Raw genomic sequence first — 26412 nt, forward strand, 5'->3', positions numbered from 1 at the left:
GCGACTCCAAATTGTCCATAGGTATGAATGTGAGTGTGAATGGTTGTTTGTCTATATGTGCCCTGTGATTGGCTGGCCACCAGTCCAGGGTGTACCCTGCCTCTTGCCTGAAGGCAGCTGGGATAGGCTCCAGCACCCCTGCAACCCTTGTGAGGATCAGCGGTAGAAAATTAATGAATATTTTCATATTTTAAAGAAATATTGGAAATTAGGTTGGGGGGAAGTTATACAAGTCATAATATTATGGTAATGAAGTCATTATGATTTTTTAAAAAAAAATTAATGAAACAACAAAAAAGTACTAAAAGTCAAAATATAGGAAGTTGCAAATAGCGAGCAAAGCCCAAAGTTTGTATGAATAATATTATGCTTTTTGGCCTATATCACAAACCTGAAATGCATTTTTTCTTTAAATACTCAGAACTTATATCCTTTTATTTTTCACTATATAGCCATCTGTGGAAAAAGTTTGGACACCCCTGCTCTCCAAGGTTTATGGTAATTCATTCAACTCATTATTTGGATTTTCCCAATCTGACAAAATAGGAATAAAAAAAACAATGGAAGCCGCTTAAGTCTACTTATTTTGACCAATAAATGAAATTTAAAAAGTACCCAAAAGCAACATTACAACTATCTAGTTACACAGCAACTTCCTTCAATAGCTTCAAAATAAAATTGACACACAAAAGCGACACGTTTACCTTTAGAGGATCCCGTGTTTGCTCGTTTTAATTCTTAGGTAAAAGATGCTCAGCGACATTTGACACCACCAACAGAAATTTGAGATGAAAAAAAACCACAAGTGTAGCTGAGTTTCATTTACTGTTGCTTTGCTGTCTCACATTTACTGGTACAATGCACACAAAAATGCTTCCCCGTGTCTCGCTATGCCTCAGCCGGAGGGAGATCCTCTACAGATGACTGGGGGGGGGGGCTCCCTGCATGTCAAATATACTAGAAGAAAATACGCACCCACAGTTGCAGCTAAGGTCAACTACTTAAGACTTCAGATAACAGAATCAAGAATCACGACGTTCCAAAAAAGGAAGCTAAGACATTAATAATATTTGCTATGCTTTACAGATGAGTTACTATACATTGCGACGTTACAATTCGAGTACAGCCTTTCTGGTTGGACGGTCAGGTTTATTTTTAACCAAACATCTCATTAACAGGGGGAAAAGTGCGCCATCTTTGCTGACGTATCATTTGACCCCTTCCTGATGTCTTTTTTAAAATTATTTTTTGCATGTTTGTCACACTTAAATGTTAAACTGTTAGTGAATGGCAACACAAAATGCAGTTTTTAATTTACACTTTGTATTATTAAGGGATAAACAAATCCAAACCTAAACTTTATAACTGGGCTACTCTTATAAGCAACAACGGCAATCAAGCGTTTGTGATAACTTGCAATGAGTCTCTTACAGAGCTATGGAGGAATATCGGCCCACTCATCTTTGCAGAATTGTTGTCATTCAGCCACATTGAAGGTTTTTCCAGTATGAAACGCCTTTTTAAGGTCATGACACAGCATCTCAATAGGATTCAGGTCAGGACTTGGACTAGGTCACTCCAAAGTCTGCATTTTGTATATCTTCAGCCATTCAGAGGTGGACTTGCTGGTTTGTCTTGAGTCATTGTCCTGCTACAGAACCCAAGTTGGTTTTGAGGTCACAAAAAAATGATCGGACATATTCCTTTAGGATTTTTTGGCAGAAGAATTCATGGTTCTTTTTCTGTTCTTTTTCTGAAATGTGGCGTTACTTTCACGGCAAATGTAATGGGAAGTTTTATCCCGTCAGACCAGTATTTTCACAAAAGTCTTGGGTATCATCAAGATGTTTCTGCATGGCCATGCAGGCCATTTTTGCCCATTGTCGTTCTTATGGCGGAGTCATGAACTGACCTTAATTGCGGCAAGTGAGGCCTTCAGTTCTTTGGATGTTGTTGTGGGGGTCTTTTGTGACCTTTTGGATGAGACCCTCTTGGGGTCATTTTGTTTGGCCCGCCATTCCTGGGAAGGTTCACTACTGTTAGGGTTAGGGTTAGGGTTAGGGTTAGGGTTAGGGTTACTGAGTCCCAAAGCTTTTAATAATTAAAAAGTTTCATTTAAAAACTGCATTTTGTGTTCAGTTGTGTTGTCATTAAGTAAGATGCAAAAAAGAAATCAGAAAGGAGCAAAAAAACTTTAATTTAATATATTTAAGCTTTCTTGGATTTCCGTTTTGGCAGTGTACCAACAAGTGTAATACACAATGAAAACCTAATACAGATACAATCAATACATGTAAGCAGCCACCACCTTAAAACAGTTAATTATTGTTTTTGCATTACTCCTGACAGCTAATAATAGCATGTCATCTTTTGACGAGGTGTCCCCTTTCCAACAAAGGCTAAAAATCGTCATTGCATCTTCCCACGTTGGCAGCATTGCAACTAGGTGACTCACTACAAACTGTTTTTGACACCTTCCACACATTGCGCACATTCTATACGTTTCTGATGCTTTAGGAGATATACAAACGTCACATCCTCACACCTCACTTTCAGGCTTCGAGGAACTACAGCGATGGAGAACAACAGTAAACGTGTTTGGTCTTTGGAAAACGATGTGATGTCAAGCTCGGGTATGGTTTGAATTTAGTGCATGCGTGTTCATCAAGACTGTTCCATCATCCTCCTGTCTGGAGGATGACTGGCATGGTTTTTCTTGTTTTCACAATCTCGGCCAAGCATTTCCTTCTGTAAGACCTTCATGGTATGGAAAGATGACACATAATGTCCCATTTCCACTTCACTCAAGAGGAAAAGAACAGCGAATGTTTGTCATTGGCTTTAATGAATGGCGGCTGTATGGAAACATATTTTTCTCATTTCCATGCGTTTCATGGCAGACAATCATGAATTCGGCTTTATGAATCCATTACTGAATGACAAGAGGTCCACACACATGTAAACTAAGTCTTTCTGACAGTCTGTCTCAAGCAGGAATAACTCAAAATGTCTTTAATTTAATGGATCTCAGACTTTCAAAAACAACTAACACTGTAATGTGTATTTGTTATATGACATAAACATTATAGACATACACAAACTGTGTAAAGGGTCGCTATTATACATTTCCTATTTTTTAGACTTAAGTATACTGTATTTTTGCAATGTTCTACTCTACTGTGACAGCCAAAAAGTGTTTATTCGGATGTTAGAATTGCGTATTTTCTTGAGTATTTTTTGTTTTCGGTGCAGCTAAAAACCAACGTTACAGTCACTGCTAATTTTTCATAGTTACAGCATAGATAACCTGTTTACAAGCTTCTAAATATGTTTTTTTATATTATTAGACATGAAATACCACCCATATAGTCACCTTTCCACTTGTATTACCAAATATAGTAGACATAATAAGAGTAAATAAGCCATTTAAGTCATAAATAAGACTCGAGCTCATGTGTGTTGCTATAAATGTGTTGTGGGGCGACGGACAGGAATTGGCATCAAGGGGTCAGAGTTGATTTTTAACTCGGTTTGAGTTACGGCCGCAAGAGTAGCTCAAGTTTTTATTGGGGATTATTGTAGCAGTTGGGAGATCATTCAAACCTGCAATAAAAGCCTGTTCTGACGATCGAGTGTTGTGCGTCTCACCGAACATTACAGTACCATGACCAGTGTAGAGTTTAACTATTTTATGCTCTGAAAAAATACATGAAAATTGCTTAAATATGCATCTTGTTTGAATAATATGGCTTATTTAACTGTGAGACAGCATTATTTATTACTATATCTTTGAATACTGTGAGAGATTGAAGCAAAATTTGAAGTACAAGAAATTACTATATATACTATATATGTATGTCACAATAATCGTTATACAAATTTTACAATTTTAATTGCCTTTATTCTGGCAATTTTACCTTTTACTACTTTCCAAAACCCAGCAGACACAGTGAATTGTTTGTATATGTGTGTTTAGAATTTGAAGTAGTTCTATAACCCCAGTACTTCAGTCTACACTTCACATTCATGTTCTGTTTTGATGATGACAGCCACAGGTACAGTCTGTACGGGTGACACCAGTATGTCAATACTGTCTGTGTCCTCTTATGCAGTTGAAAGCAGTTGTGCAACTCACTAGTACTAGTGCAGTACTAGTTTGATTTTATCGACAAAGACTGCATAATTTCTTTGTGACAGAAAGCCCAGAGTGCATCCATTTGATACTTGGAGTTGTTCCAGTGTCGCTGTACTTCATTATGTGTGTGTACGTATAATGAAGACGTGGAAATGTGGAAAAGAGCAACCGCACTTCTGATGCTGAGAACTTTCCAGATTGAATGTCTCGGCTGTGTTGAACCTGCTGCGGGTTTGGACGCTGAGTTTGTCCATCCATCTGTCTGTCAGTCTGTCTTCCTACCTCCCGTGTCTCAAGCTTAGTGTGACACACACACACACACGCAACTCGAAATAGGAATTATAATGGATGGATAGATTGATAAGAATGTGTTGATTAATGGCATGTTGAAGCAAAATGGATTTCACTGCTTAGCTGTAACCAGCAGCGTTGGTTCAGTCTCAACAACATGAGCTGTGGGAAATTGCTATGACACAACAACCCCAGGCTGCATTATTTAGCTCAGTTCAATAACGGCACAGAAAAAAAAGACATCAGAACATTTGCCACTCTCCATTAAAAATGTAACTGACAATTGTATCCGGAAAAAAAAAAAAAACCTTCTTTCCATTTCAGACTATTAAGAAAGGGATATTTTGAAATGTGTCTTTTTTAATAGAATAAATAAATAAATTCATTTTCTCCGTATTGATCTGGTTGAACAACATAAAATAGATAGACACAAAGCCACAAGCATCCCTCTGTCTCGCTCTCTCTTACACACACAACAGTGTGCGTCACTGGGGCCATCTGCTTGCTAACCAGGGCATTTTTTTTGTTTTTCTACAGACAATTCTCTCCACACTGAGGTTATTCTGTGATACGATTGCTGCTGCTTTTATTATGGATGGTATTATTCAGCATCCTTTACCTCACATGGATGAATAACACAGGACTAAAATAAAAACAAAAATAAATTCAAGGTATAGGGAAAACAAGCTCTCCTCCCGTTTTGTGTGGAAGTGGTAAGTTTTTGGTTTCTTACTTTGCCCGGCTTCCCCACTACACTTTTAGAATGTCTATATTTAGATTAAATACATTTAGTGGCTGTGTCTTGTCTCTCTGCAGTGATCTCACAGTCAGCACATAAGAGTTGCGTAATGCGGTGGAAACAAAGAATAACACAGGACTAAAATAAAAACAAAAATAAATTCAAGGTATCTGCGCAGTCTTAAAGAGGATCTATTATGCTCATTTTTCGACCCTTTGTATTGAGTTGTGGTCTCCTGTAGAGCAGCTACACACAATAACCCAAACTGAAAACATTTTGGATTTAGCAGAATCTGCACCTATTCCAGCTGTATTTGCTTTCATTTGTGCTGCCTGCCAAAACGGTCTGTTTTAATTTATTCCATGGCGCGCCTCCGAGCATGCCCAGTCCGCTGTAATTGGTCACATGCCCGAAGTATTTCCTAACTATGAACCATATAAGGAAGTCCGCCCCTCTGGCAACAGTAATGATCAGACATTGCTTTACATTACATTACCTTGCATGTCTGACATGCTAGAGCGAAAACAAGCTCTCCTCCCATTTTGTGTGGAAGTGGTACGTTTTTGGCTTCTTACTTTGCCCGGCTTCCCCACTATACTTTTAGAATGACTATATTTAGATTAAATACATTTAGTGACTGTGTCTTGCCTCTCTGCAGTGATCTCATAGCCGGCACATAAGAGTTGCGTAATGTGGTGTAAACAAAGAATAACAGGAGTGTAAAGGTGATTATAGGGGTGTTATTTCATGTCTACAGGGCTCTAATATTGGTATAACCGTATTTAGAAAGTCAAACCGGTTTTCTATGCTCTAAGAAAATATTCAATTTATTAAAGGCATAGTTCAGATTTTCTGACATTAAGTTGTATGACATGCCCATCAGTGTAGTACATCAACGGTGACCCTACATTGTCCAGAGAGTTCTGGTCAGATTTCAGTGATGAGGAACGCAGTTCCGGTTAGTTTGTGGGACCATTTAAGGAAAATTTTGGCTTCTCAAAAAAATATACGTTCAAAACAGTAGTACATTTGCAAAACAGTAATACATTTGCATCCAAAAAATGTCTCTTTGAAAAAAAATCAGACCTCACAGACTTCAGACCTCCCTATTAATATCTCTAACAACTTCTTACAGTGCTACTGTCATGTGTTATTTCCCGCTAGAATATCCCTAACTAAAAATTTGACCAGGGAATAAATGTTTTTGGACTTAACTGATGCAACAAGCATTAGCCGTAGGCCAACACTTTTTAAGTTTATTAAAAGAACACAAAAAAGCATAATTAGGGGTATTTTTTGGCTTGTTTTGCATTTTGGAGCACGAAAAAGTATTTAAAAATAACTTGGAAGTTTCTGAAAACTGTGGAACTGTGAACTGATTATGTGATGCACTTAATTGTAATCTGATGCATGTTCAAATTAAATTAAACTATTACCAAAATAACTGTTATTTTCCATGCATGCTTACATGTTAAGTGTTTTGTCGGTGCGTGTATGATTATGTCACCTTCAATTAACACTGCTAACTAGTGGTCTGGCATGCATATTGCAGCACCATTCTTGCAGGTCTGTGTGACCAAACATTTTGAAAATGTCAGCCGTAGGTGAAAGTCTTGTTTTTACCAGGTTGTTGTCACATAAACATAACCAATAAGCCATGACTAACATCAAGAAAGCATCACATACAGTAAGCACCTGCATAATATGATAAAACTAATACTTCAGTCTGCACCCATGCAGCTCTGTCTGTCAGTGAGTATGTGCTAGTTAGTGAGTGTGAGCAGTGACCTCTTAAAAACACAGAGCTGGGCCAGGCTCCATGTCGCTACTTCAAAACATGGCCTACAGAGCTGGGCTGGCACACAAACACTATTTTTAGCCACAGGCTCAAAGGGAGAGCTCAGATTCCCAGCTGAACTGTGTCACTCTCAAAACTTTTTTTGTGAAAAGAGCGCAGCCTACAAATGTACTTCTGTCACAGTTTTATGACAGAAAACGCCTGAAGTTCACATTTAAACAATGGCGTGTGCAGCTGCATAAATCCAACACCCTGATGAACCACAGCGGATTTTCACACATGACTTATTGACAAGTGCCCCTGTGTTAATTAGGCTGACCCTTGCTAGCACACAATGTAACACCTCCCATTTCAGCCTCACTGGGCTATTTATTAACTCTCGACCTGTCCGGCCCTGATCTGAATATGGCAGCCCCAGTCCTGAGTGACAAGTAAGAGGCTGTTTGGAAATGCATACTTCAGATATTTTTTAACAAAAAGGTATACATTCACACACACTCACAACATCATTTAGTGACGGTCTCTACCAAGTAGCGCTGCAGACCAGACACCTGCAAAGTTGTACAAAAGCATTATTTTGCACAACGTCATGTGAGACTTAAGCAGGTCTCACTTCATTGATGAACTTACTGTCATGATAAGCATACAACCAATAAAGGAACTCACTGCATTGTGGTATGGTGGTACAATCATCCATGCTGCTCAGTTCAATATGGGGCAACAAAAAAAAAAAAATCAGGTTTAATCATCAGCTGTGTTTAGATGTCATGTGAAAAGACTCAACTCCTAGGCACAGGCAGTAATCCTCTTTGCACTTCCCCACATATCAGCCCATTATGTGTCACACAATTTATTGTTTTTTAAGTTATACACAGTGCTTAACTTCATTTTACACTTGTATGACAGTTACAAATATCAAATGTTAATGTTATTTCCAATGGGACGGATTGTTTCAATGAATGAATAGGACTGTGTCATCTGTTTGCTAACCAACTAAGAAACATGGATCAAAACATAATCCCAACACCACCATAGACCCAACAGTATCTGCATCTTCAATCTGATCACCCCCGTGTGTATCTAACACCTAATGTACAGTCCTCACTTACTCCTCAGTAGAGACACTGACAGATTAAATGCTACCACTGTAATCAAGCACCGAGGATCCAGCGAATAGAAAATAAACCAGCTGCTGATCAGTATTAGCTTACTTCACGGGATATGGATTTGTGTTGCATACCACATGTTGTAACTGAATCCCGGTACGGTGTCTTGTTTTAGACATGCATGCTCATGATAATCTTCCTTAAAGAAAAGCAGGCAGCATCCATCCATCCATCCATCTTCTATGATTACTGAATATAGCCTAGCCAGCTTTTGTAGTGTTGTCAATAAAATTTAAGCAGAAGGGTAAACTTGAGGTACTGGCATTGACTGCCTTTTATGTCTGACCAACCTTTGATGGCAGAGGGTGATAAAGACAAACCATGGGCAATGAGTCATGTTTACGATTGGAACCTCCATGGTCAAATACGACCATATTTCCAATCATGTACATAGACAATAAATACAGTACAGTACAGTACAGCACATGGAAAAACATGTGTACTGTTTTAGTTCCATTTCTGGATGTACCGTATATTGTTCAACATACTGGATAGATTTCTTCTCTTTGCCATCACTCATACCTTTCTGTGGTGGCATCACAAACACCAATGCCAAAGAAAAAGCTAAAGACTTGTGGAGATAATCCTGTTTCTATTCAAAGAAAAATAGAAACGGTCTCTTGATATCATGCATGACTGCGTAGCAATGACATTTTGGCAAGGTATATTTTTTACCCAACATTTTGGATCAAAGATGTTGACTTTAGGTGGCATTTGAATTCACAGACGTTCTACTGTACCACGGTGTGATGAATATAATTTGGATATCTTACCGTCATCCAGCGTGATGTCTTGCAGGCCTATAGAGCGGAAGGTGGGCTCTCTGTCTTCTGGTTCCTGTTTGATGTTCAACCTCTCCCCCTCCGAGGTAAAGGGTCCCTGGGGACTCAGGGGGTGAACCAAAGGTCCAGCAGCAGTTGGGGACAAGCTGGCCATGACTGGGCTCGCAGCCTGAGGAGAAGGCTGTCCTGAATGCGGATACTGCATGGGACCCAGGGGGCTGCTACCTGATGTTGGGGAAGAGGAGGTGGGAGACTGGTAGGGCAGCGAGTGAAGCTGAGGGGACGAAGGTCCAGAATGGGGAGATGGGATCATATGTGGAGGAGGGGCGGAGGAAGGCGTGGGGCAGGAGGCTGAGCGTTGACTTACTGGGTGGTAGCCCATGGCTCTCTGCAGCTGTAGCGGGTGGCCACTAGGGGAGGGCACCTGGGTGGGATTCGGGGAGTGGTGGTAGCCTCCGAGGCTGTGGAGATGTTGGGACGAGGGGGCAAGGAGGGGTTGCTGGCTCTGTGGAGAACCCACAATGGAGGTGGCGGCTGAAGACGCAGGTGTCGACGGGGAAGAGCAAGGGGACGAGTACACCATCCCCATGCCCATGGGGTGGGATGGCACACTGGGGTTCTGCTGAAAGGGCATCCTCTCATAGCTCTGAGGTGACAGGCTGGGTTGGCCATTGAAGGACAGGCTGTGAGCGTGACTCTGGCCAAGTTGCACGGGCTGGTACGAGGGCCGGGAGGCGGAGGCAGGAAGGGGCACAGGTGAGGAGCTCGGATGGAACGTCATGTGGCAGTCTGTGGGGGGGTGGTGCAAACTGCGGCCCTGGAGGTGAGGCAGGTGCTGGAAGGACGGGGAGCCCAGGGAGGGGCAGGGAGCCTGCAGGGGGAGCAGGACAGGTCCGGAGCTTGAGCCCAGGCCATGTGGGGAGGTGGACAGAAGGTTATCCGATGGGTGGCCCTGATCAGGAGAAGGCAGCTGAGCGCGCACCAGACTGGCAGCGTGTGTAAGGGGCATGGACATGGGGGACACAGCGGGAAGGTCCAATTCGTCTCGATGCTCCTGTTTCACCATTACTAGAGACCGGGATGAATAAAGATGGAGGACAGAGGAGTGGCAGAGGGAGAGACAAAATAAAAGCCATCAACTGATTGCAATTAAAAAAAACAATTTGACATTACTTTTGTTTTGTCAGTCTGTAATTCCCAATCTGGTGTCCAGTCTGGCTCAGCAAACATATGCTGTCAATCTCTTGGTAACATCATGTGAAATGCTGAATGCCTCCCGGCACGCATCAGACCAACAATACAACAAACGAGTTCATTGATCACGCCCTGGACTCACCCCATCATGCCTCTCGAATGGAGAGACTAGGAGCACAATCTACAAGCTACAATGTTGGCTGCAAATATAAACAACATAAATCTGTAACCAAACTGGAAAAGAGCATTTCTTCCCTTTTTTCGTATCGATGGGGGATACTGATACCTCACGTATTTACTCATAATTTCACCTTAATGATAGCAGCAGGGGACTCTGCAGCTGAGCCCACAAGACAGGAACCATGAAAGATTAGAATCCCCCCCAAGCCCTCAAACACACACACACACACACACACACACACACACAAACAAATACAGCAGGTGGCGTCTGCGGTGCCTCTGATGGTGTCAGCAAACCAGCTTTTACAAACAAACAAGGCCTGTGTTACTCCACTCTGCTGTCATTAGCTGCCCCGATCTGTCAAAGGCAACAGGAGCAGGAACGGCCTTGGCCGAGTGGGCGTGCTTGCAAACAGAAACACTGGCTGGGTGAAGAGGCAGTGTTGCATATATAAACACACACACGGAAACACAGACTGTGTTGTAAAAATTAACCTAGACTCAATAATTGTATTTTTTTTAATTAGTACATGTATATAAACATGTATTTTAAAAGGTTAATATAATATAATCACTATATTTCGACAAAAAGACAGCCAGGAGTTTAAGGAGATTTTTCCAAAATAAACAGCGTCACTGTTACGCTACACCGCTTTTTTCCAGAGGATTGTCAAAATAGGGCAAGTGATGCAATAGCCCGCTGTCAATAAACTTACTGTGTGATAATTACTGTGGGAGATGTAAGTGCAACAGGAAGCAACACACACACAAACACAAGCGAATGCCTCGTCTCCTTGCAAAAATGCCTGCCATGACTTGCAGAAAAATGATCTAAAAGCAGCAACATTGCAAAATAGAAGCGCGCTACCTCTAATAATAACAATACATTCCACCAACAAGGTAACCAAAATTGTGAGTACAATGGAGTTCTAAATCACATATAATTATAACCACAATAACTACTACTACTACTAATAACAATAATATAGATTTAAAATCTCAGCTTACCTGAAAGGTAAGTGAAGCGCTGTGATTGGCTCCTTTTCCGTTTGCCATTGCAGACATAAAACTGCACCTGCACTGCTGCGCTGACTGTCTTGCTGTGGTAAGGAGGAATCTCCACCATAATGCATGACTGTTGACACAAAAGATAAATATTATACAAATGTATGTATTGAAAAAAAAAGAATCAGGGTTTTCCAAAAGGTTTTTCAGATCAAGGCCCAAATGTAGTAAATAAAGTAAAATATAGTATTGGAAATTATTGCAACATCATCGACATAAGCTCCATCAGGGTCTCTCAAAAGCACTAGGTCAAAAAAACATTGGTATTAACAGCTATGAATGTAGGCACCCTCCTGTATTAATTCCACATGAAGGATTCACACTAATATAAACATTGACAAAAAGTCATTTTTCAAGAAATTATATGTTTTCTTGAATTTTACTCTGACCATCTAGGACCCATCAACAACCGACTTCCATTTTCAAATCAAGGTAACAAAGGACTACTTACTCCTTGAGTTTTTTCCCGTATGATTTTGGCCTCCACTTCCCACTGTGGCCGTCCGTCTACAAAAATACAAAAAGTCAATTTCACCATCTCCTCAATCAAATTGAGCGCAGGCAACCACAAAAGGCAGTATTCGTTATTGAGACACGTGTATCACTTTGGAGGCCCAGAAGAACACATGGAGAAAATCTTGAGTAGCTAGGATTGAATCACAATCACATGTCCAAATAATCCTCTTTGTTTGTCTTGTCTGGTTGAAATTATAACGAGCACAACTGAATCACTGAATTTATTTTAACTGACAGGTTTTTTTATTTATTTAATTTGGGCTGAAAAAACATAACTCCCAGTTTTCCTATGATTTGGCAAGACATCTTAGGAAGGGAACAACCGACAAGCCCTTGCGGTTGGAAGACATTGCAGTCGTTGACGAGCTCACGTTAGCACAGAGTCGCTTCTGAGCTACTGAGCAAATTATTTGAAGCTTGTGGTTTATTAGTGTTAGCACAGGCTCTGCACCTGCATAGCGTCTTCCTCAAAAAAACAGAAAGGTTCCATGTATTACAACCGCCTGAGACAACATCTCCAACATGTCTGCAGAAAGGTTTCTAACAGAGTGCACACTATAATCTCAGAAACATTTATAGCTTTAACTCATCTGTAGCTGTAAACCTGTTGAGATGAGCCCCTAATATTAAGGTTACCGATGCTTTAGTTGCGGTAATCCAGTCGGTAGTCTCATACCCGTTGCGACAGAAAGACAGGGAACAAATGACCTTGACTGTCTTAACAGCTGACAGCAGTGCATTATTACAATATGTCTTGTTGACATTCAACAGGCTGGAGCAAGGGCCCCACATGCTCTCTCAGACAACAAGCACAGACAAGATGATCATACCACGTTGAAACAATGACTCTTTTGCCTACTAGACACCTGAGTCAGAAGGGGGCGGGCGTGTAACCCCTTGATCAAGGAACAATAAAAGAAGTGCTTTTTGTGGAGGAAATCTACGTAAGTTTGCATGCGATGCTTAGGGTGCTGTGTGTTTTGAAGCCCCCGTTTGTGTAAACATTCAACCTTGTAATAGAAACATTCATACCAATTATGGTTATCTTACTTTCAACTATATGTATTAGCATGAATGGTTTTAGCTTAATTCTTTGCAAAAACACTGTTACGCCACCACACGACCAAGGATAACTACAGTAGTATATTACACTGTATTGTACCAGGGATGCTCTAATCATGGTTTTATGTTGCAGATTCTTCTATTTATGATCAGTGCTACTGGCTGGGGAGCAGTTAGACTATTTTTTGTGATCGGCTTTGAAAGGCGTTTTTGCCATAACGTCCGATCGGAGCACTCCTACAATATTCATTCATTCATTTTCGACCGCTTTTTCCTCACAAGGGTCGCGGGGGTTGCTGGAGCGAGAGGCGGGGTACACAAGGCTTTGTTTGGGTATTTTTTGTGGTCTTCTTGCATCCTATAGTGATTAAAGACCGGTTCCATTAAAATGATTGTTACGCACTGTGCAAGGGCGCACTCACACTTGAGTGAGTCCCCTTTTTTCCTAGTCCCTCACAGACAAACACTCACACTGCTCAGTGTTACATCACTTCATTGTTAAATATTTCATTTCTAAATACATGTTGTAACATTATTAGAGCCCTCTAGACATGAAATAACACCCCTATAGTCACCTTTACACTTCTATTACCCAATATTCATTCATTCATTTTCTACCGCTTATCCTCACAAGGGTCGCGGGCGGTGCTGGAGCCTATCCCAGCTGTCTTCGAGCGAGAGGCGGGGTACACCCTGGACTGGTCGCCAGCCAATCACAGGGCACATATAGACAAACAACCATTCACACTCACATTCATACCTATGGACAATTTGGAGTGGCCAATTAACCTAGCATGTTTTTGGAATGTGGGAGGAAACCGGAGTACCCGGAGAAAACCCACGCATGCACGGGGAGAACATGCAAACTCCAAACAGACATGGTCGAGGGTGGAATTGAACCCTGGTCTCCTTAGCTGTGAGGTCTGCGCCCTAACCACTCTCCGCCGTGCAACCAGATTACCCAATATAATAGACATAATAAGAGTAAATAAGCCATTTAAGACATAAAGATTCATGCTTGTGTGTGTCACTATAAATGTGTTCCCTAGGGAGAGAACAGTGAGTGCTGGACAGGAAGTGAAGTCACAGGTTCAGAGTTAAGTTTCAGATCTTCTGTGAGGTCTGCACGCTAACCACTCGACTGCTGTGCAGCCCACTCCTACAATATATTCTACATAAATATCAAAGATGTATACAGTATTTCACAAAAGTGAGTACACGCCTCACACTTCGACTGTTTCTATACAATAGAAATTCAACTTAGATATGCTTAGAGTAGTCGGTGTACAGCTTGCATAGCAGTATAAATTTACTATCCACTCAAAATGAGTCATGACAGACATTATTGTCTAAACAACTGGCAACACAAGTGAGTAGCAAAGTAAGTGTGTCTTGCCTACAGCTAAGCATGGTGTGGGTAGCACAAAGGATCTGGGCAGCATGAGTCCTGCAGGCAGGACTTCTATGATTTTGGGAAGCAGCGCCACAGCCCCCCTCTTGGGAAACTGGGTTCCATGGCACTTTTCCAACATGATAAGCAACTGCTTTCAGACGACAGCATGGGAAAAGTAAATCACGGGAGTTAAACTTCACACCCATTCAACCCCGATTCTGGCGCTATCCTACGATCACACTTTTGTACCGTAGTGTTGTCTTTGAATCATAAACAATAGTGGAAAAATATGTCTTATTTCTTCCATTGCTGCAGTTACTCCAAATCAGGGCCTTTCTGCACTAAGGCAGGCAGATTAGACAAGGGGAAGATGGTTTAAATTAAAGTAATCATCATCATCTTCTTCTTCCTCCACTCTCTGATGGTTCACTGTCTTTCCGCCTTCCTCCACAGTCCGCTGCTTTCATGTTCACCATGAGGCCCCCCAGCTTTACCTCTTTAGCCAGCATGACGTTTCCCATTTTGCTGTTGGGTTTCTAGTCTTGACTGTTCAAGCCATGCTTCATAGAGTCGCTCTCAAAGAGCCCGACACATTCCTCTGTGCCTTACTTCACTGTAATATCTGAGAAAGGGTCTCCCACTCACAAAGAATGACTTTCCGTCATGTGTGAACTTGATTCTTTTGCGTAGTTTAAAGGTGCTTCGGGCAGGCAGAGACTAGCTTGGTGAATGTTCTCCATTTCAAATTTCCATGCAAGGTGAACGGTCATTACATGTTTTGATTGTGAAGACATTGCAATGACAAGGGCACATAAAGGGCATTCTTCTGCAGTAACTACAATTGAGTACACTACAAAGGAGTAATTATCTGTCTAAATTGATTGCTTTGGTCTACCAAAGAAAGCCTGTAAGACAACCACCAATGGCAAAGCTGCTGTGCATACACAGAGAGGGCTTACCAGGGCCTTTTTCCAGGAAGATAACTTTGGACTCTGGGAAAAAGTTGTTTCCAGTGATGGCCATCTCTTCTCCCCCACTGACCAGACAGCTAGTCAGGCTGGACTTCTCAACTTGGGGCAGTTCTTGAGCTGAACGCTGGGCTGGGAGAGATGCAGCAGAGGTTGCAGACAGACAAGAGTGGTCATTCACTAAACTGTCTTTATTCACATACTGAACACTATAGCAAAATATGGAGGCATTTATTTGGATGGGATATTATAAAGTCACTTTTTCACCAAGTAGTACAAGTTGGGCTTTTAACAGCGACTGGACGACAAAATATGTGTTTACTGGGAATACACTGGGGAAGCTGATGTGTTTGCAGCTAAGTAAATGCTGTTCTGAACCAAACTGTACTGTTCGTATATTTCCATTTTGTATTTTTTAAAGGGCTGTCATTCGATTAAAATATTTAATCGTCATTAATCACATTTTGTCGACAGTTAACTCAAAATTTTTATCGCAGATAGAAATAGGTTTTTATCTATAATAAGCAGGGGAAATCTCTTTGTGGAAAACAATTCAGTGTGCAACTACAATGATAACTACATCAAATGTTATATAATGTTATGATATAAATTGTGTAAATATGGTATACATATTATATACATAAATGGTAAAATTTAATATACAATCAGAAAGAGCATTTTTATTTTATTTTTTTTTATTATGAGCATGTTAGCCTTTAAACTCGCCCACAAATTACTGTGCCATTTTATTCAGTTCAAGTTAAAAAGTGTTTGTGTGTATGTCAAAGACTCACAGCACTCCACAGGAATGGACGAAGCCTGCAGCGAAAGCACCTTCCCGTTTGGTTGAGGGATGTGAACTCGGAATACCACGCGTACCCGTGTGTTCTTTCTTCCTATGTCTGTCTCACCCTTGCGAAGTTCAATGTCTGAGTTCCGTAGTTTGAGGATGCCGGCACAGTCGATACTGTAGAACAAGAGGGAAAAAAGTCTGAAATCATCTATTAAGCATATGAGTCGTGAAAACCAAGTGTAAGCCCAGCAGGGTTTTGGCAGTAACATAACATATTAAATTTTATACAGCAAACGGAATATGGGAAAGTCCCAACCACTTCCTTTCCAATTAAATTCAGTGCAAATACATGAAAAGGGCGCTATATAAACACAGTATAATCATCCAGTTGATGCAGAATCATAAATAGCCCAATAAAGTTTATTTCTCCACTCAGATTTCCCTTTGGTGCACACTAAGCCTATTGGTTTTGGATGAAAAATATACACAAATTCACACTGAAAGCAGTCATAAATGTGATCATAAACAGGGTTCATTGGACTTCCCTCATGGTGTGACGCTCGTAAACGGAAAAAAAAAGCATGTGGTGCAGACCTGGCTGACATGTTGTTTTCAGGCAGGAGAGGAATTTCGAGAACTTTGGTGCTGGAGATGACAATCTCCTGGCTGGCCGTGGCCACCGTTTTTCCAGTGATGCGGTGCACTTGGTAAAAGGCGTGTGGCCTCAAGTAGCGGTCGTCTGCCGTTCCAATGAACATCTGCAAGTTGATGGGCTTCTCGCTGTAGCCAAGCAGCTGAAACATGACAGAAAAACTGGAATTAATGTGTTAGTCCAGATGTGAATAGTGAGGTATTAACAAAGAAACATTCATGAGTCGTGACTTTGTTTGGGAGGGAATTGAAATGTCAGCTCAGGGCTGTTGTATTTCCGAGAGTCATCTGGCAGGTTACACATATAACTGATGATTCACATTATGGTCCTTCATTTCTACACCTGCCCTCGGGGTCCAGAAACCAATAATTCCCAGACATTAGTTTGTAGCTACTTACTAAGAAGCAACATCCACAACTAAAGAACAGAGCTAGAATAGAATAGAGACGCTCCGATCGATCGACCACCAATATCTGTGAAAAATCATGTGATCGGCATATGCCGATAAATGCGTTTTCAAGACGTTTGACTATGGAGACAGTACAGGGGGAAACTGAGAAAATCACTCAGAACAAGAAAACAACAACACTTCGGGAAAAAGACACATTTTATCCAAGAAGAGACTGAGGGCATCAAAAAAGTGTGGCAGTGTAGAAAAGTGGAGAATGGGGAGTCAAATACCGCAACATCCAGAGATACATGGCACAGCGACAAGGTCAGCTCAAAGTTTTGGTACCACCTTCAGATATTCCAGATTAGGTTAAAGCCCAAACTGGGCAACATTTAAGGGAATTGACTGTGGAGATAGTACAGTAGGAATCTAAGAAAACAAGAATGAAATAGAAGAGTATTTACAAAAGATATAGTTTATTTTTCTGAGCGTGGATAAAAAAAAAGCCCAGTCACAGTGCAAGTGAGAATGACAAGAATTGCCAGAAATAATGTTGTTGTTTCAAATTCACTGTTGCATGTTTGCCAAACGCGTTAGCCTGGAACACCCGGGCAAAGCAGCTGCTTTCCCCAGTTGTCTCGAGAGTTGGCACCCTGCTTTCCGCTCAAGACAGGTGAGATATTTAATGGCGGAAAGTATTGCATGTCAGGTAGAGTTGAGGGCAAGCTGGAAATCAGAGCAGGGTTTCTTTTTTTTCTTCGTCTTTCCAACATATTGCAGAAACCCACAGGCAGCACAATCCAACTACTGTTGTAGTGTTGTGCTTGGCAGACTCAGTGACGGCAGGATGGCACCCCCCTTTCACATATGAACTGCCCTCAAAGCCCACCCCGACTGACCCACCCCTCCTCTCTCTCAGCCCTGTCAGGCAAAAGAGAGGAGAACAAGGCTTTTCAGTGCTGTTTGCACCCTGAACTGCCAAGATTCAAGCTCAAGCAAGCTGCAGCTGGCTATTGACCCGATCTTATTCTCAGGTTTGCGTCACACGTGTAAATGTTCATTCCATGCGTGCGATGACTGGAAGGAGCGAATGTGGAATTTGTCACATGCTATTCCAAAATCAACCACCTCAAGTGAAAATGGCACAGCTGTTCTCGCTAATGACGCTTTTTCATGTGCAAAGGCAGGTACGACAGGATACTATTTTGAGTACCTGGCCAATCAATGTACCAAGAAAGACACCATATTGTTCACCAACAAAAAAAAAACAAAACACACTAACGTCTTTTCCTTTGGACACTGCAGTGCTTTTCTCAACAGTTAATGCAGCTGTCCTAAAGCTGCTCTCAAATAAAACGTGTCTTCTTACAACTTTTTTACTTACAATCCAATTCTGATATCGGAACCTTGAATATCGGCCGATAGCGATATCAATGCAATATCAGCAATTATCACATACTACAGTATTAATTGGCCCTGTAACCTAGAAACCGCCCATGAATGATACGGGAAAAGGCCGAAATGATACTGTGTCAAAGCCCAGGGCAGTGATACTGATAAAATATAGAGTTTAACCATGTCCAGTATCAGCCCCCGTAGCTGTCCACTCAGAGCGCGCTGCTCTGGTATCGTGCCCGTGAAACAACCAATCAGAGAACAGCACACGAGTGCTTAGTGCCTAGAGCTTCTCCAGTCACCAAAAAACCCAAACTTGATTAATGGAACTTTAATTGTCAGACATTGATAAGATAAGACTGTTGATAAAATATTATTGTTGAAATATTTTTGCAATTGTTGTGTTTACACTGTTTAGATATAATACATGTAATAAACTGAACATTTTCTGGAAACAAAATGGTCTTTTGATTAAATAGTACGTGATAATAAGCTCATGATTAAATAGTATGTGATAATAAGATCATCACATGGTTTGTCTGGTATCAGGCCCAGTATCATGCCCCCGCGTGTCAGTATCAGCCCTCGACCTTCGGTATGATAACCTATACTTTGTTTAGTAGCATGCAATGTTGGGAAATGCCTTATCAAGTGCAATTGCTCAAACAGAGAATAATAGTCGGCAACAGCAGGTATGAGAAACACTGACCCATTTACTTCTTGATGCATCTGGTGTATAGCTTTATCGACAATAGGCATAATGTAGCGAGGCTCGATGCGCTCAATGAAGCGTTTAAACCTGACATTACTCGCCACCAAGAGAGGCTGGCTCTTTTCTGTTATAGCTCATGACCTTTTGCCGTGGTGTTGCGAGGTGTACTAAACTTCCCCGGTTCTGTGCCACCACGGGAAACTCGTGCACGGTAAGACTTGCACTCGGCTGCAACGTCATTTTCAGACTTAAACGAAAAACATAGCTACACGACTGACATCACTCCTTCTCCTTGCTGTTGGGATCATATGGATTTTGCACGCTGAATAGAAGTGCTGGCACGGTGGCTGGAATGGACTTCAAGCCGATATCAATATTGGTTCAGGGCAGCCCTTTTAGGGCCCAACGTTTTAAGTAGTAAACACAGGAGTCCTTGTTTCCCTCCATCGCCTGATGCGTTCAATCAGTGGTGGTTCTCGCTGCTTCAAGCGATAAAATCTACTGCATCAAATTGACGAGCAAACAAGAATTTATCCGAACTTGACAGACGGTAACCTCCTGTGCAGCACACAGCAAATAACGTTGCATTCAGTTTTGGCACTTGTATAAATCTATTGGGAAGGAAGTTACACTACGCATGTGTCCTCCATAATGATCACTAATGGGCTCATCTTTGGAAAACCACATTAGATCTTAAGAACCACATGAAAGTATAAATCATGCTAACAGGTCATTACGCAGCACCAGTCTGAATGGTCCAGGACTGGTAAATGACACCAAACTTGCTTCTTTTTCCTTTATGATCACAGATCTGCACACTCAGGTGGTCCTTGCTTACACATGAATGCAGTAGTAGCATGTGTGTTGCAGACAGTATAAAATGAGCGCATGTGGAACGACAGGAAACACCACCATATAAAAAAAAAGCACAAAAGTGATGAAGACCAACAGCATGAGATGCTTTGCCTCAGGCTGATATTTCTAACATAAACAAATATGAAAAAAGACTAATAAATAAGCCATTCATCTCCAACCCGTCTTATTTTGGGATTCGGTATGGAGTGTTGACAAACATACGTCTTTTTCAAGCATGATTAAAGCGCCTGGAAAAAAAAAAAAAAAGAGTCCTTTCATTTTGGAAAAACAGAGATATTCCACAAAGATGGTCTATTTCAGCTCATAGCTCATTTTCTGTTAATTTTCTTTGCAATAATTATCAGCTCTGAAATACAAGTACATTACAAATATTAGCTATAGGCCACAAAAGTGTCTCTGTTAAAATAAACATACGGTCGCCACAAACCGGGGGCAGTTTTAAGAATAACATTTACTTTAACAAGAGCTGGAGAGCGGGGTGCGCAGCTCATCGAGTCGGGAGCTGCGACATGAAAAATGGCAGCCGAGCAGGGAAAGAGCGGGTCAGTTTAGGTGAGGACAAGCGAAGTGACGCAGATGAACTTTTTGACGCACCGGCCCAGGAGACAGATTGATGCTATATACAGTATTCGTGGTGTAACGATACATTTCCTCACTGTCCTTCCACTTGTTCATCATGCATTGGATAGTTCTTAACCAGATTTTACTAGTTTTTAGCGATCTTCTTAGATCTTCCTATCTAATGCTCCGTTCATACTATGAGTAATTTCTTCTTATGAAAATGTGTGCATTTACAACTTTGTTTGGCTCCAATGTGGGTTATTTTGTATCCATTATTAGTTGTTAGTTCACACTACAGAACTACAGACTCAACTAGTGACGCTAGGGACCAATGACTTCCAGTTCAGGTTTTCATTTTTCAATAAAGATATAAGTTACAAATAGAATTAAACTCACAGAGGGCATGAATAACATGATAATATACGTGCCATAATTGTACTCTAACCGGGAAATGCACATGACACTAAGGAAAGAGTAGTTGCAAAATCCTAACACTTCACAGATCGAGTAACATCCTAAAATTGATCGTTTGACCTAGAGGTTACTGTTTTTGTCCACTGCCACATACTAGCCTACTTCCTGAAACAGTGGTCGTGGTGTTTATTTACTCAATTGCCAGGCATGCTGCATGTCTATTTAAAGGAAGGGGTCTATTTGCGGGAGGTGTTTATTTGTACACATACTTGAGTAAGGGTGGAAGGTAATACGCACTGGCCCTGCGATTGGCTGGCGACCAGTCCAGGGTGTACGCTGCCTCTCACCCAAAGTCAGCTGGGATAGGCCCCAGCATACGCCCACAAACCACATTGATGTCAGGAAGTATGTCCATGTTAAAATGGGAATGGATCACATTAGCAGTTTCTATTCTAAGCTCTCTACTTTTGTATGCTATTTGGGAACAATACAGAATGTTAAGTAAATAGACACGCTTTTAAAAAAATTCTCTTAGTTACTATACAGAAGGGATTCAGAGGCTTTTCGGTTTCTTTGAATTCAATGACAAGTGACATGAGCAAGTACCATCTGCTACATACCTCCAGTGGAAAATAAAGTTACAGTGGCTGCTTTGTAGAGAGCTTTGAGCTGTGTGAGAACTTTCAAGTCAATCCAAGTTATGTGGTCAAACTATGTGCCACTATGGAGTATATTTGTTAGAAAAATGATTGCACCAGAAACACATTAGGTGTGCATGTTTTTCCAGAATTTCACTATTTTTGTGTGCAGGGACTGAATATGCTATTTCGTTATGCATATCATTGGTAGCTACCAACAAACTAGACACAGGAGGGTTAGACTGCACTATGGAGACACACATGCCGTGTTGGGGGTGTGTATCAATTTATGAAAGCGACAGCAGCAAACTGACATCAAACGTCTTTCATGACAGGAACTATTTCAGCACAAACATTTGTCTTAGCCTTCAGATATTTATGCGCCAAATGGAAAATCTAGCCCAGTTTGGACTTGACCGGTGTTAATTTTAGACCCCGTGCAAGTCATATGTCGGTCTCCATCTTGAACACAACCTTGTTAGATGGTTCTGTGAAACAACAAGACTAATAGTGGCCTAAACGCAACACCTGCAAACAAAAGGAAAGAAAAGAAGCACACTTGAATGGTATCACAAGTCCTCGAGGAGGATGCTTAAACACCCTTGACTTGACTCTCACATTCCAAAGTCGCCCTTCTCCAACCCCTAAATCTGTGCTTCGGTGTGAAATATCACAGCAGGGTGGTCTCTGCACTGTTAAATCCTGGCTGTGCAAGAAACTGCCCTGATATCATTCACTTGTACATTGAACCACCACTAACAGTAGCATATGTTCCCAAAAAAAAACTGTGCTCCATGAAGCATGTCTCCAAGAGTCACCAACCTGACTGGACTGGACTGGGTGCTAGGGATGTACTATCTCCCTTAAAATAAAACAGCTGGATATGGTTACATATCCAGGTCCACTAAATAAAGTCCCCCTATTTATTTTTGGCCGTCATCTGTTGCTCTGGTCTTGTAAAGGGCAAACGAATCGGGGTAAAAACATCTTCCATCACTGCATGTAAACATAACATCGTACAAGAAGAAAGAATGAGTTCTAGTTGAGTTCTACTAGAGTTCTACTCGATATGTGTTGCAAAAACCCCAATCATTATTTCATTCCTGTTTCATAGTTCTTTATCTATGACAGAAGTATGACAAATAGAAGGTTGACTAACGTATCAAATGTGATGATGTCTGTGTTCATCCTGTTTTTGGAGGTTCCACGGTATCAGCTATCAGCTGTTGATTCATTGGTATAAGCAGTAGGGTGAGCTGATTTTCTAGTCAGTGAAGTTATCGCACAGGAGAAGAAGAGAAGTTATGTTTGAGACATAATGTCAGGGCTCAACAATAACGATGTACCAATGGCCCGGGGCAAGTTAAAACAAAATTCGGGCAAGTAAATCCAATCAGTGATATTCCCGTCGGGCAAGTGCACTTTGGCATGCCATACTGCCAAGAGTTTTTTTAAAAGCGGTTCTTGTTGGGTGTTGGTAAAACACGGACTGCGTAATTCCGGTGGTAATTTGCAAACCAATCCTTGCAAATCTTGAAATGGACCGGTCAGTTTATTTAGACCGCGGTCCGCAGTCCACAGTCCGCATTTTACCCACACCCGTTCTTGTTCGCGATCAACCAATCAACGGTCTGTTTGACTACGAAAACATCTATCATGGCGTCCCTGCCAACATCGTCTAATTCTTCAACAACTTCTGAAGGAAAACACCAAAAAGTGATGAAACCGTGCCTCCTAAACAAGTATTTTATTAGCGGCAGCAAATCAAATGATGGCACAGGTGAATCAATCACATTACTGTGACAATTTGAAGTGGTCACAATGAAACACCACCGATTAGATCCAATACCAAGTGCTGATTTTGCATAAGCTACAAAATCTAGCGCTTCCATTTCTCTGTGTATTTTTCTCACCTTTGCTTCACAAATTATTGTTAGCATAGCATTTTTTCTGGATTAAAAACACTTTACTAGTACACATTTTTATTTATCAAGGCAAAGTGCCTAGAAGTCTCTTGACAAATCCAGATTTCCATACAACGTCATGATCTATGTAGGAAAACAACCACAAGAAATGCTAATCATTTATTTGAGATTCTCATGTGATGCCACAAAAATTAGATTATATCAATATGGCTTTTCATTTTACATGGGGTAAGCTCGGGCAAGTAGTTCTCACCTTAAGGATTCCCGCAAGTAATTTTAGTTTTTAATGTAGAGCCCTGAATGTATATCACATATGATTTGCTTTTATAGATCTTCATATAGATGGCACTATTTTGCTAATAGTCTGTTTCTACTTGTAGATGCATTCATTACCTGTGAGGCCTCTAAAAGCAATCAGATCATTGACAATACCGATGACAACCGTAATTGTTCTTTGCTGCTAAGTATCCCCTCGCTCCTATCCCGACTTTGCAGTTGTCACAGTCTCTGTCGCCGTCCTCTCCTCTCGCCCACCTCAGCCGGGACAGTAACTCGATACTTTCTTACAGCCTCCGCCTGACTCTGCTAAGTTGTTTCCCTGTGTTGCTGCACCGTTGCCATGGTGAGACATTTTGTGTATTCAAGAGTGAGAGAGAGCTGTGTGTGTGTGTGTGTATTAGAGCACGGGGCTTCATATACACATGAGCTTTGAAACGTATGTTGAAGTAAGTATAGAGTGGGGGTATTAAGCACATGGAGTATTGTGTAAACTTTAGTCCTTGAGTGGGTAATCGTCTGGCTTTATATGTGGTGGTGAAGGTCATTTTATCAGGCTGTAGTATGGCCGCTGTGACAAGAAAGGACACCGGGCTCTATGTGTCTGATTCCATTAAATCAAACAAATAAGTGTGACTACAATTAAAACACAGTCTGTCCGTTTCACTTTTCATGCATACACACTGTCGCTTTCACGGGCTTGCTGCTTGCATGCTAGCGAGGACAGAGTGAGCCAGGGGGCCAGTTGTTTGTTTAAACAAGGTCAATACATGCACACGCACGAGCATTTACTGTATGCTGCATCAAAGCTGTATAAGGCCTTGGTGGAAAGGGTCCGCTCGCTCGGTGCTCCTTCCTGTTTCCCCCACTCTATCCTCCCCCGACCTCTCGATAAAACACTCAACCATCAGTTTCCCCCCCACTGTGCACTAAGCCTGATTACAATGAATAGGAACAATGCGTCCACCATGCTTATATCAAATAAAAGCATAGCAAAAGCAGTTTCAAGTGAAAAGCCATCGAAGCCACGTGGTTCTGAATTGTATGCCGGCCAATTATAGTAGCGGGTCTATTGAGACGGTCACCAGGGAGAATCTAACAAAAAGGAGTGAGCGGAGCTGAGCGATCAAATTAATACATTGGATTCATTGCCAGACCACACGTGAAGATACTACAGTGGAAGCTCCAAAGTCCAAGCAAATCTACTGCATCACGTGTCTTTTTTTTTTTTTTTTACTTTTTGTTATTTTTACACTTACTCCCTTTCCACTTCCTTAAATTTCAGCAATTTCTCAATTGTTGAACAATTACTGACAGTTATTCACTTCCTGTGTATCATAGATACATACCATGTTTTTAATGAAAAGGATTAAGAGGTTTGATAGTACAGTTGTTAAGAGTTTGCATTAAGTTAATGTTAAAATGTTACTTAAAACTTAGCCTGTGCAGTTAAAGGCTTCATGTGACGGCAACCCTTTGACCCTGGGATGGATACATTCTATTTTATTTAACTGTTATGGGTAAAGTTGTCTTTGATTTTGATTAAGTTGCATGCTATATGTCGGCATATATACCAGCCTTTTTTTCCCTCCTCGTGTGAATGGTCACCCATCAGGTAATACCAAAGAGCTCCTTGTATTTGTGTGGGTGCAGCAGCACTCAATTAAGCTGGTTAAATACGCACAAGGATACCTCAGCCAGCCAGAGAGGCTTTGGACTTGCATGTCTCCTAGCAACAGGTGTACCGATTATGATCTGCAGCTAACCCCTGAGGAATGGCTAACACAGTCAGTCAGTCAGGCACGGACGGGGACTTTCTAGAGTGTACCGTTATATACTGTAAAAAAAAAATAAAAGGATCATATAATCAACAATGTTGGATCATTTTAGGAACATCACTGCTTTTGTTTGAATTGCTACTTACTGTACATAAAGACAGGAAAGGTTGGAAGTGTTATTGGTTGTCACCAGATAGGCTTTATAGTTATATGCAATAGTTGACACAATCATTGCGCATCACATGACACGTGACTTTTGCTGGAGGCAGCATCTCGGGACTTGTTGATTATTAATTTGTTCCAAAAGGTTCAGAGAAAACCAAAACATACGAAAAACAAAGGCAATTTTTCTCATAGGAAATAATGTAACTTTCTTTGGCCCCATGGCGGGCTATTTAGTCGTCACACTCAAAATATATATATATATAAAACGAGGAAACGAAGTGTACGAAAACTGATAGATAACTAAATGAAAATTGAATCATATCAAAACTGGGGCATATGAAAACCGAGGTTTGACTGTATACATATATATTTAAAATCTATCAGTGTTATAAATACATATATTTATGTTATTTTAACTATTATGAAAGTATTATAGTGTGCATGTCAACACAAGAAATTACTAACATTTATATATTATATTAAATTATATTAAATTATATTATATTATATTATATTATATTATATTATATTATATTATATTATATTA

The 26412-nt window shown here is 41.0% G+C and overlaps 1 protein-coding gene across 1 annotated transcript in view; it reads right to left on the reverse strand.

The window, feature by feature from the left end:
• nfatc3a (nuclear factor of activated T cells 3a) overlaps window positions 1–26412 on the reverse strand; it is a 52866-nt gene that overhangs the window by 7227 nt on the left and 19227 nt on the right. Inside the window, exons 4-9 of the mRNA XM_058088489.1 lie at window positions 16677–16876; window positions 16084–16256; window positions 15281–15421; window positions 11802–11857; window positions 11294–11420; window positions 8903–9979 (exon numbers count right to left, since the gene is read on the reverse strand). Coding sequence (XP_057944472.1) covers window positions 8903–9979; window positions 11294–11420; window positions 11802–11857; window positions 15281–15421; window positions 16084–16256; window positions 16677–16876 — 1774 coding nt within the window. The remainder of the gene's footprint in view (window positions 1–8902; window positions 9980–11293; window positions 11421–11801; window positions 11858–15280; window positions 15422–16083; window positions 16257–16676; window positions 16877–26412) is intronic.

Source organism: Doryrhamphus excisus, chromosome 12 (genome assembly GCF_030265055.1).
Source record: "Doryrhamphus excisus isolate RoL2022-K1 chromosome 12, RoL_Dexc_1.0, whole genome shotgun sequence".
Classification (NCBI taxonomy): domain Eukaryota; kingdom Metazoa; phylum Chordata; class Actinopteri; order Syngnathiformes; family Syngnathidae; genus Doryrhamphus; species Doryrhamphus excisus.